The sequence below is a fragment of the Physeter macrocephalus genome, unplaced genomic scaffold (genome assembly GCF_002837175.3).
Source record: "Physeter macrocephalus isolate SW-GA unplaced genomic scaffold, ASM283717v5 random_1659, whole genome shotgun sequence".
NCBI classification, from domain to species: Eukaryota; Metazoa; Chordata; class Mammalia; order Artiodactyla; family Physeteridae; genus Physeter; species Physeter macrocephalus.
Genome location: NW_021146606.1, coordinates 13014 through 25000, shown reverse-complemented (window position 1 = coordinate 25000; position 11987 = coordinate 13014). Strand labels below are relative to the sequence as shown.

Below are 11987 nucleotides of genomic sequence, written 5' to 3'. Positions count from 1 at the left end.
TGCAGCGTTTGGGGGGGCTCTGGGGAAGGTGGGCAGCCTTCGCTTTTCGGAGGCTGGTCCTCTTGTGGCCAGAGCTGGTGGCGAGGGAACAGGGGCGGCCATGCATCACCCTGGCATTCAGGCCGCTGGCCATCGAGAAGGACTTGAGGTGGCTCCTGAGGGCCGTGGGCAGCGGCAGCCTGTCCACCAGGTGCACGGGCGTGCAGGACACCACTGCCCGGCAGCACAGGTCCTGCAAGCTCAGTACTTGGGAAAGAAAAGAAAACCTATTTCATTTGTGTTGTCCCGGGCACGGGGCCAACGCAGGGGCAGCCACACACCTGTCCACCCTCCTCTCTGGGACTCTGGGGCAAGATGTCCCACCCTGTGCCCACGTGCAGTGATTGGAGATGGATGGTCCTGCTTTCATCACCTTAAATCCAGTTTGTCCCCCAACTTGAGACCCCCACCATCTCCTCCTCTAGGTCTGAGAGGTGAGTGGACTGCCCAGCGATGGCCAATGAGGTCTCCGCAGGACTAACGTGACCAACTTTTGGGGTCGGAGACCAAGGGCTTCAGGAGACGTGCTTCCCCAACTGAGTAGCTGACACCAAAAACGTGTGTTATCAGCTTTATAAAGACGTAGTGGAGAACACACCAGAAAAGCAAATGCTGTCATTTATGTTTCACCTACATCATTCGTTGGGTGAGTCAGGGTCCCTGCTCAGATAGAGAGGGGCTCCCAGGGGCCTGCTGGGAGGAGGAACGGCATCTCACCCCTGATGCGGTCGGGACACCCCTCAACCCCTGGAGGATCAGACAGAAGAAACGTGACCCAGGGCTTTGGCTCCTTTTGGAATCAAGGTCCTAACAAATAACGTTCAGAACAGTGCTTCTCAACTGGGGGCGATTTTGACTACCCAGGACATTCGGCAAAGTCTGGAGACATTTGTGGTTGTCACAAATGGGGGCAGGGAGACCAGGGATGCAGCTCACCCACGGCACACACGATGCCCCCACCAGAGGACACTCCATCCGAAATGGCACTAGTGCCGAGCGGCAGAAGCCCTGATTTAGGAGAATGGAGACAGTGGCCCGGGGAGTGGGTCCTGGGAGGCTGAGCGCTGGCGGGGCTGCAGGGTGGACCGGACGGACACCTACCCTTGCTTGGCCTCCAGAGCCGGTCCATCCCGTGCCGCAGCAGCACGATCCTGGCCAGCTCCATAAAGGACTCGGTGATGTTGAAATTGCACAGCGGGCTGACCTCGAAGAATGTCACGCCCAGGCGCTCCGCATAGGCCTGGGCCTGTTCCGTGGGGACCTGCCGCTTGAAGGCCAGGTGCAGGCGGTTCCCCACCAGGATTTTAGGGACGCCCGGGGCGTGCTAAAGGGTGACAGAAGGGCAAGGAAAGTGGGTCACGTGCAGGTTTTGTTGTTGGTACCATGGGTGTCCCGGGGTGAATGGTGTCCACCCAGAACCTCAGAATGTGTCCTTTTTTGGAAATAGGGTCTGTGCAGATGTAATTAATTAAGATGAGATCTTGGGGTGGACCCTAAATCCAGTCGCTGTGTCCTTATAAGAAGCGGAGAGGACATAGGACACACAGGGAGGAGACCACGTGATGGTAGAGCAGAGACAGAGTGACACGTACACAGGCCAAGGACCAGAAGCTGAAGGAGACAGGAAGGATCCCCCTCTCGAGTGTTTGCAGGGATCGCGGCCCTGCCGACACCTTGCTTTTGGACTCTGACCTCCAAAACTGAGAGAATACGTTTCTGTTGTTTTCAGCCACACGGTTTGTGGTGAGTTGTTACGGCTGCACCAGGACACTCACACAGTGGGTGGGACTGACCGCTCCACGTCTCCACTGGCAGTTGGGCCGGTCCGGGTGCCAGCAGGCAGCAGCCTGGTCACTACCTGTCAACCTACCTGACTGCATGCAGGGCCCGATCCTGTGCTGGGAGGTGACGCATCCTCCTCCCTGTGGCTGGAGCCTCGTGCCCTGGCCGCCCCAGCCCGCCCCCCCTCACAGGGCCACATGGACGGAGCCCTGGCCATGTCATACCTCATTGATCTCCTTAATCCACCGGTCGATGCCATCAAAGGACCAGCGGTTTGCGATGTCGTAGACCAGGATCACACCCTGGGTGGGGGGGCACAGTCACTTGTGGACAGTCTGGCTGGCCTGCAAGCCACTCAGGCACACACTCACAACCAGCTAAATAGCCATTTTACTTATGTTAACAAAAAACATTATTTTGATTTGTCTGCCAAATGTAGCAGTTATATGATCACTTCCAGGGATATTCCATAAGCTCATTGATAAACCCTCAAATGTGAATGTGAGTTGGGGACTGGAATTCAGTTCCCCACATTCATGAGCTGGTCCGGGGACACGGAATGCGGGGGTACTTCAGAGCCCACCCACCTGGACGGAGGTGTCTCACATACGTACAGACACACACGCACGTGAACACGGCACACACAGCCCACATGCCTGCATATTTATGTACACACGTGTAGACGCACGTGCCTACACACTGCTCATGCACACGTACATACAAATGTAACACATGCACACACACACATCCCTGATGCTGAGGGCTTGGGAGCCACCAAACAGTCCATGGCACACTTTTAGACTCTGGCATCAATTTGTATGTGAGCTAAATGCCTTGTCCTCCAAGTATCCATTAAAGAACATTCCAAAAGTCATTATTCAAAGTCAGTTTGAGGGACTTCCCTGGTGGTCCAGTGGGTAAAAGTCCATGCTCCCAATGCAGGGCCCCGGGTTCAATCCCTGGTCAGGGAACTAGATCCCACATGCATGCCTCAACTAAGAGTCCGCATGCTGCAACTAAGAAGCCTGCATGCCACGTCTAAGAAGCCCGCGTGCTGCAACTAAGAGCCAGAGCAGCCAAAATAAGTAAATAAATTTAAAAAAAAAAAAGAAAAACAAAGTCAGTTTGACCTCCCGGTTCAGGGGTGTTACCTGTGCGCCCCGAGAGTAGGAGCGGAATATGGTACAAAATCTTCCCTGACCCGACGTATCCCTGGAAAAGATGTTGGAGGTCTGTAAGAAGAAATCACTGCTTCCCGACAACAAGGTTTTTGAACTTGGGAGCCAGAGCAAATGCATTTTACAATTGTCAGTTGGTGGCCATCCCACAGAAAGTCTGAGCCCCCAACAAGACAATGGGCACTTTATCCCTGAAGAGATCTGGACATTGGGATGTCCTTTTGGGCTCATTCTCTTTTCTAATTATTTAAAAAGTCAATGAGAGAAAATAGTGATGGGTTTCAACATAATAATTCTGACATTTCAATAAGTCTAAGTTTTTAAAAAGTTGTTTAATTTGGAGATAAAGCTCTGTAGTAAGGAATGTGAGTCTACACTGGGGGAGAAATAGGCCAAAGGATTTGGTGGGGTCACTCCACTTCCAATTAACTCTAAAAGATCATGGGAATCCCCTGGCCAGTCCAGTGGTTAGCACTCCTGGCTTTCACTGCCAAGGGAGGTCTCCGGGGAGGGAGGAAGGGAAAAGAGACTTGAGAGTCAGCAGTGGGAAGGGACAGGGTCATTGAGGGGACACCGTGGAGAGAGGCTTCCTGGCCCAGACTTGGGGGCTGACTGCTCCTGATTAGGGGCAGATGGGGGTGGGAGAAGGGGCTCCGGGCCACTGTGGCTTGGGGAGAGGTCTGGCATGGTCAGGCGGGAGAAGGGAACCATGCAAGTGACCATGCAGGTGGTCCAGGAGAGGGGATGACACAGGGGCTAGTGGTCAGGAAAGCCACGTGGGTTGGGGGCAACTCAGGGATTAGTCACAGCAGGAAAACCCTAGTCCCCCACCCCCGGAACTGGAGGGGCAGGGGTGTGACCAGAGTCTCAGAGCCAGGGCTGCCTGGAGTGGGGACCAAGAAAGAGACCCAGGCCAGAGCTAGGCGACACCCTGACCTCTTGCCCTCCTACCCTCCACCCTCCGTCCTGTTGATCTTGGTCACAACACACAGCCCCTCTGGGCACTAGAGAGGCAGAAGCAGAAGCATGTCCACATGCTCTGGACAGACTGCAAGGCCCACACAGATCTCATCTCCCTCGGGGGGCACTGGGTTTGGCTGGGGCCGAAGCAGTGGATATTCCCACAGGTGGTACCAGAGCCCCCAAGGGCCTGGACAGACCCGCCCTGTGCTCAGGGGCCGGGCAGGACCCCTGACTCACCAGAGCTGCAGCTTCACCCGCCGGCCGTCCAGCAGGATGGTGGTGGTCTTGTAGTCGATGCCTGTGAAAGAGGGTCAGGGTGGTGGCTGAATGCAAAGCACTTCCGCAGTTATGCTCAGGTAAAAGGTGCAGATAAGAGAAACTCTCTCACGCTGGGGGAGAAAGGACTACCCGCCGGTGCAGATCCAGGGCTCACAGAGACAGCTGGACTGGGCCCTGCTCGGACCCTCCCCTCGCTCACCGGCCTCGCCCACTTGCTCTGTGGAGCAGGGCCTCTGACCTCCCTCCACTCCTCCCTCACCACCACTGCCTCCAGCTCAGCGCCCAGGCCCCCACCGCTGCCCAAAGGGTGGGCAAGCAGGAGCCCCCTGAACCGTTCAGCAGCTGGCTCCACGCATGGCCTGCTGGCCCCGGGTTTGCCGAGTGGCTGTGGGCAGCCACTCACACACCCTTGTCTCCGCTGGACTCAGGGCTATAACACGGACATAGTTTCCCCCAAGTTATCACACTAAGAATGTAAAGTAAAAACGTGTAGAATATGAAATTAGGTATGAAGTATTATCTCAACTATGCAAAGACAAAACGTGTGTACGTATGTGACAGGGGTGATGAAATAAAATTCATGTTTTATGGCAAGACAAGAAAAACTTAAACATAAAAAGGTTTTCTGCCCTTACGGGCCTCCTCGCTCCCCTTTAGTGTGTATTGTGCATATGCATTGACCAGACCTCCTTAGGAGAGAACATTCCTTCTTAATTTTGTAAACCGTCAGGATGAGCTGCTCAGCACTTGATAACTCCTCAGGAGATAACCTTCCTTCCTAATGTTGTAAGGGGTCACGATGACCCAGTTTTGCTTTGGAGGAGCAGACCTGGATTGTATAAACTGTCAGTATGTCATTTGATGTATATCCTTTTGTCTCAAAAACCGTATATAACTGTACTTTGACCTCTGACAGTTTTCAGAGCTTTCTGAAAGACTGTCTCCCAGCTTATAATCCTCAGGTTGGTGCAAATAAAATTTTCCATCCCTTTCTTAGACCAACTATTGATTAATTTTTTCGTCAACATGCATGGCATAGTTGGCAGGATATCAGAGACATCCACCAGAGGATACCTGGGGTCTACCCTAAACTGGTGCTTGGTACTAGCCCTTTGAGCCCCTCCTGCTTCTTGGAACTCCTCAGGTGTTCCGGTGAGTTCTCCTGATATCCAGATCTCATTATTTAAGTGATGATCCTACAAATTTTATTCAAGCTTTTTTGTACTTAAAGAGTTGGAATCTTAAGGGGCACCAGTGCATTTCCATGGCAGGGTCCTAGGGGGATCTAGGCAGGAGGCCCAGGGAAACATAGGTGGCTGGAGTTTCGTTAAATTTGGCTTAAATTAAAAACAAACAAAACATAAAAACAAGTTGATATATGGTCTGAGCAAATGGTTTGCCAGGGAAACAAGAGACAGCTTGCTCAGCCCCAAGAACAAGGAACACCTGCTCCTTCTGGCCACAAGGTGTCCTCAGGTGACTGAGAACCTACTGGAAGTGTCTGAGGATCAATCTTTCAGATGTGTAGCAGTACTACAGCAGATCCCACTACAACCATTAAGTAAATGCTGCTCTTCCAGGGACGCAGGAGATAAAGGCTGATCACCTAGTGCTCCAAGCACCCACAGCGGTTTTAGACTCTGTCAGAGGGAGAAACCAAGACATGTAAAAGCCGAACCATAATTCCTTGGAGAGCTAGACTCAGAAGCAGCACCCACCACCATACTGTCCTCAGAAAGTTGTTCAGATCATATCTTTTCTCTGAATTAGGCAACCAAATTGATAATGGGAAATTGTGCTTCAAAGGTCAAACAGTTCCTGAATGGACAGCCACCTATGGGGATACCAGCTAGGTTTATATAGAGCTGATGCTTGCAAGTTGTTACCTAACTGGGAATCAAAGGCAATCCTGCCCTGAAATAACCAAGCGGGGATTCTTTTTTGGCATTCCAAACTGATTTTTCCGTGAACAGTCAGAAGAAGCCAGCAGAGGGTAATTTCTGACCATGTCAGTCAGTCTCCTGGACCCCTGCCCACAGGGTCTACTGGAAACAAGAGTGATAAGAGCTTTTCTTTTTTCTAAAATTGGATTAGCAGCAGAAATTATTTGTAGGGCTATCTTCTTGGATCCTTTGAATTGGAAAGACTCCTAAATATTTGTAGGGCTAGCGTCTTGGATCCTTTGAATTGGAAAGACTCCTAAATTGGAAAGCTCTCATCTTAAACTATTGTACCTATTTTAATTGGTATGCAAAAGCCCCCAAAGTCTTCAAAATTCCAAAATAGCCTCATTGAAGGATTTGTTGTAGAAGGCTAATGAAAGATTGATCATATAAAAGGTACCTACAGTAGGGCTTCCCTGGTGGCGCAGTGGTTGAGACTCCGCCTGCCGATGCAGGGGACACAGGTTCGTGCCCCGGTCCGGGAAGATCCCACATGCCGCGAAGCGGCTGGGCCCGTGAGCCATGGCCGCTGAGCCTGCGCATCCGGAGCCTGTGCTCTGCAACAGGAGAGGCCACAACAGTGAGAGGCCCGCGTACCGCAAAAAAAAAAAAAAAAAAAAAAGGTACCTACAATAAAAGACTATAAAACTGCCATAACTACTACTCCATCCTCCTTTTTTTCTTTTTTAAATTTTTATTCATTTATTTTTTTTTTGGCTGCATGGGGTCTTTGTTGCTGGGCGCGGGTTTTCTCTAGTTGTGGCGAGCTGGGGCTACTCTGTCGTGGCGCGTGGGCTTCTCACTGCAGTGGCTTCTCGTTGCGGAGCGTGGGCTCTAGGCACACAGGCTTAGTAGTTGTGGCACACGGGCTCAGTAGTTGTGGCATACGAGCTTAGTTGATCCGCGGCATGTGGGATCTTCCCGGACCAGGGCTCAAACCCATGTCCCCTGCATTGGCAGGCAGATTCTTAACCACTGTGCCACCAGGGAAGTCCCTAAATGGTTATCTCTAGAAATGGGACCACCTGAGGTTATAGGTGAGCCTCTTGGGGTCAAAGGTTGAACTGAGGGCCATAGTGAAAGAATTTCTTAAACCCAGGGAAGATCCTCAAAAGGTTTTGTAAACGGATTACCTTACCGAGATGGGAGGCCACAGGTCTGTCTAAACTTGTACCCATAGCTGATATTCACAGCCTGATAGGAAAAAAAAAATTTTTTTTTGGCCTTCTCCTCTAAGCTAAATGAAGGAAAGAAAAACATTCCCACATAGGTGGATGAGTATGTCGGTACTTTGATGGTGGTCACCCAATTATCTGAGGAATTAAAAACAGCTGTCCTTGTTTTAGAACTCTAGTGTTTACAGGACCAAAGATGTGGCGCCAGAAACAGCCCAAGGCCCACCAATACTTTTACCACTGCCATAATCTCCCCTATTTATCTTAAGAGGCTGTAAATTAAAAAAAATCTGGCTTTAAGGGAAGAAAGAAAATCCTCCTAGGAGAACTTGCGTTTTTCCTCCTCTGCCTTTGAGATACAAATGTTCTACCCAGTCTTCTCCAGGAGCTCTTATCCAGGCCATCTTCTTTAATGCAAATTTCAGGAAGGTAACTTTTTTTTTTAATATTAATTTAATTTAATTTATTTTTGGCTGCGTTGGGTCTTAGTTGCGGCACGTGGGATCTTCATTGGGGCAGGCGGGATCTCATTGCGGTGCACAGGCTCTTTGTTGTGGCGCGGGCTTCTCTCTCTCTAGTTGTGGCATGCGGGTTTTCTCTCTCTAGTTGTGGCGCGTGGGCTTAGTTGCCCCGCATCATGTGAGATCTTAGTTCCCCGACCAGGGATTGAACCTGTTTCCCCTGTTTTGGAAGGCGGATTGTTTTACCACTGGACCACCAGGAAAGTCCCTCAGGAAGGTAACTTTTATCCAAAGGAAAAAACAAAAGAGGGATTGGTAATTTGGAACTTGATTTGTCAAGGGCAATACAAATCTTAAATGTCTTCTCCATAAATATTAGTAAAAAGGATTTAGCCATCTAAACAGGTGACCTTGATTTGTTCCATCTGCAGGAAACCCAATTTGAATCCAACATCTTTTGTAACTTACGTGTTTTACATTATTGTACCTGATTCATGGTTGAAACTCTGGAATGGGAACTGGGGTCTCTGTTTGTGTCTGTGTGTTTGTATGTATCTGTAAATGTGTGTGTTGTAGACGTGTGGCATTGTCAAAATTAATTTGTAAAAGAGCTCTATTTAATTGGCTTAAAGGATAATAAGCATTTGTACAAAAACTCAGAAATATAAAAGGAATGAACCCAAATGAACTTCAGGATCACATGATCTAGGGTTAATTTTTAATGAATGAAAACAAGTTTGAGTTTATTGGTTTAATTATGAAGACATATCTTGGTTTTTTTTGGCCACACCACGCGACATGCGGGATCTTAGGTCCCCGACAAGGGACTGAACTCGCCCCACTGCAGTGGAAGTGCAAAATCTTAGCCACTGGACTGCCAGGGAAGCCCCAATACAGACATACCTTTAAAGTCATCAACGTTAAGTATATACTACTTTGTATGTAGGTTTACCAGAAATCAAATAAGGTCGTATAATTCCTGTCACAAAATTTGTCAACAAGAAAAATAACCTGATGTGATGAAACTTTCAAGCAAATTAAATGTAAAAGAGATAAGAACTTTTAGGTGAACTCTTTAGGAATAATTATGTTTTAGGACTGTCTACTTAAAAATAGTTTCTCCAGATTTTTGGCAGTTTTGATTACACTTTATGTAACTTATAAAGTGATAGATTCTTGCCTTTCACACTGTGTATCACCTACTCCTACTAAGATAATGATATCTAAACAAATTGAAACTATTGATCACATCTACAGTTCTCCATAAATTAATGAACATCCACGGTGCACATGCTTCCTCCCCAGGTGGAAATTAACCTTCACACAGAAGAATCAGGGATGGGGCGTACGTGGGGAGCAGCTCTGGGGAGAAGGAACATGGAGAGAGTCCAGAATGGCTCAGCCTCAGGATCTAGCCTGAAACCAGGCCCACCCCTCAACCTGTCGGTGACATAAGTCCACAAACTCCTTTTTGCTTAAGCTTCTTTGAGTTGACTTTTTTGTTTGCACCAAAAAATGCCCTGACAGAAAACCCATGAAGCACAGTGACTGGAGAGAGGGACAGAGGAAACCTGACACACAAATCCTGGAAAAGCTGCGGAAGATACATTTTAACATCTTCCCAAAGCAGAGCACAATGCCTCCCACACCACAGAATTTCACTAATAGTGCACATGTATTTAAAAGAAAATCTACAGGAATTCCCTGGTGGTCCAGTGGTTAGGGCTCCGCCCTTTCACTGCTGCAGGCGTGGGTCCAATCCCTGGTCAGGGAACTAAGATTGTGCAAACCGCGTAGTACGGCCAAAAAATAAAAATAAAAGAAAATCCAACTCAATGATAATGATCTAATTATTAACATTCAGGACCCAAACTGAACTCTGACTCTGGTGGTTGTTCCCACCAGGACAGCCCTGCCGGGTCACCTGCCCTCAGCACACTGACCCTGACGCCCGGGACCCTGAGGCACCCTCCCAGAGCCGCGTGTGCTTTGGAGACCCAGGCCCACTCGGTCTCCATCAGTGTTAGTGTCCTTTAGAGCTGCAACCTGGCCTACTTCCCTCCATCTATGCAGCTGTGCACTCCCATGGAAGGCACCTCCTTTGAACTGGGGACAGGGCAGAGCAGGGGAGGTCTGGGGGTGGGAGATAAAGCTTGAAAAAACACTGCCCACCCTCACCCCCCATTTGATCTGTAGGGTGGAAAATGGGAACGGAGATGGGCTAGCCCCCTGGGGACCCCACAGGTCCCCCACGTAGCACTGTGAAGACCCTGCAGGGAGAAGCTCTGTGTTGCGTGGGATCAAATCCCAGTCCTGACGACCAGCAGCTTCCTCCCTCTCCCCGTGCCTCAGTTTCCCTGACAGCTCACGTCTGGTACCTGCCGCCAGCAGTGGTCTCAGCTCAGCACAGGCTCCATTCTTTCCCAGGCCTTTGGGTCCCAGGATAAACCCTCTGTCTCAGCTGTACCTGCCACAGAGAAGCCCCCAAATTCCACCCATTCACGCCAGGTTCGGAGTCCCATTGGGAGAAGAGTCTCTTTTTTCATACACTTATTTATTGAACCGTTTTCTTTTATGTTCCTCCTGTTACGTGTTTGCTCTGATCCTATTTATTGTATTTCCTCTTCTCTGTTACTTCATGTTTTTGACAGTAGTATTGTCAGTGTTAGGGTCAAAAGGTGTAATGCACATTCGCTGCACTTAGCTAATTCACCAAGAACTCTGTCCATCAAAATAAAATAAAAATAACACAAAAGCTCCTAGAACAAAGCCTGTTGGAATGTTCACTGAGTGAGTCAGGACAACAGAGACAAGAAGAGAGATAATTTTAGCCTGAAAAACAGCAAATGTCAAATGCCAAGACACTCCCTACTTTGAGGCCACGTGATGTGTAAATAATCTATTTCAGCTCATCCAGCACCTGCCGAATTCTATCTCCTCCAGCAGGAGGAGCAAACATGTAAATACTGGTTAAGTATCATTGACAAACATATTCATCATGAGGACCTGACTTTTTTTTTTTTTTTTTTTTTTTGGAGGACCTGACTTTTGAGAATGTGTCTTATGTTGAATTAAAGTATCAGAAAGCAGGGTGCTGGCTGCCAGGGGCGGGGGAGGGTCCAGGTTTCCATTTGGGGGGTGAGAAAAATGTTCTGAAATGAGAAAGTTACAGGGTCGTGAATGTACCAAATATCACTGAATTGTTCACTTTAACATGGTTAATTTTATACTATGTGAATTTCACCTTAAAGGAATGTATATACGTATGTCCTATCCAGAGACCGACTCTGGCCTGGCTTCCCCGATCAGAAGGGCACTTTGTTGGGAGATGTTGGGGTGCCTCGCAGGACCAAGGGGGCGGGAGGGCTGCATAATGGGGGCTCAGGATGGGAGAAGCAGGGAGACCCCAGGGCTGAGGTACAGGCCCAAGCTTCACCCATGGCCAAGGCCCAGAGCCTGCCCCTGCGGGGCTGCCTCCCATTTCTAAATGGTTCTAAAAGTGAGTCATGCTTTTTTTTTGGCCGTGTGGCATGTAGAATCTTAGTTCCCTAACCAGGGATGGAAGCTGTGTGAAGCGCAGAGTCTTAATGACTGGACCCCCAGGGAAGTCCTGCAAGTCATGTTTTAAATGGGCATTTGAAGTGTGTTCATCATATGAGAATCCCACACAGAGAGCAGTTACTGAAATCAGCACCAGTCCCCCTCCTCTTCAGAATCTACCCCACCTCCTTTTTGAAAAGGAAAGTATGTTCCCTGCATGTTTCTCCTTCCTGGTTTTTCTCTGTGAAATAGCAAAGCTGTGTGACCCAGGTGCTTCCAGGCTCCTCGTGGCCTGGCTGCCCCAGCTCATCCACATAGCTCCCAGCTCTTAGCTGCCTGAGCCGCTCACTCTCCACTCTGGGCGCTAAACCCTCCCTCACCCTCCCTGGCAGGGACAGGACCACTGGCACACTTGCCATGTTCCCTAATGGCCTGTGTCTGTGCTGAGCTGCTGCGTCCAGGTACCCTGTGAAATCCCACAGCAAGGACAAGCCTCACCAACCAGATACCGGCGGGACCTGGCACATCATCCCCCATGAGTGAAACTGGGGAGTAACCCAGAGCCTTCCCTAACCATCGCTTGGGCGTGGCTAGATGATAGCCCCCTCTTTCCAGAGTCCTGACACC

The 11987-nt window shown here is 49.5% G+C and overlaps 1 protein-coding gene across 1 annotated transcript; it reads right to left on the bottom strand.

Annotated features, from left to right (window-relative positions):
• Window positions 1-6: 6 nt before the first annotated feature.
• LOC102990894 (ras-related protein Rab-40B) lies at window positions 7-10276 on the bottom strand (the record flags this gene model as incomplete). The annotated part of the gene is made up of 6 exons (XM_028486836.1): window positions 7-246; window positions 1141-1363; window positions 2046-2123; window positions 2973-3033; window positions 4200-4260; window positions 10199-10276. Coding segments are annotated over 6 exons (741 nt in total), but the record flags the coding sequence as incomplete, so codon positions are not given.
• Between the last annotated feature and the right edge of the window lie 1711 nt (window positions 10277-11987).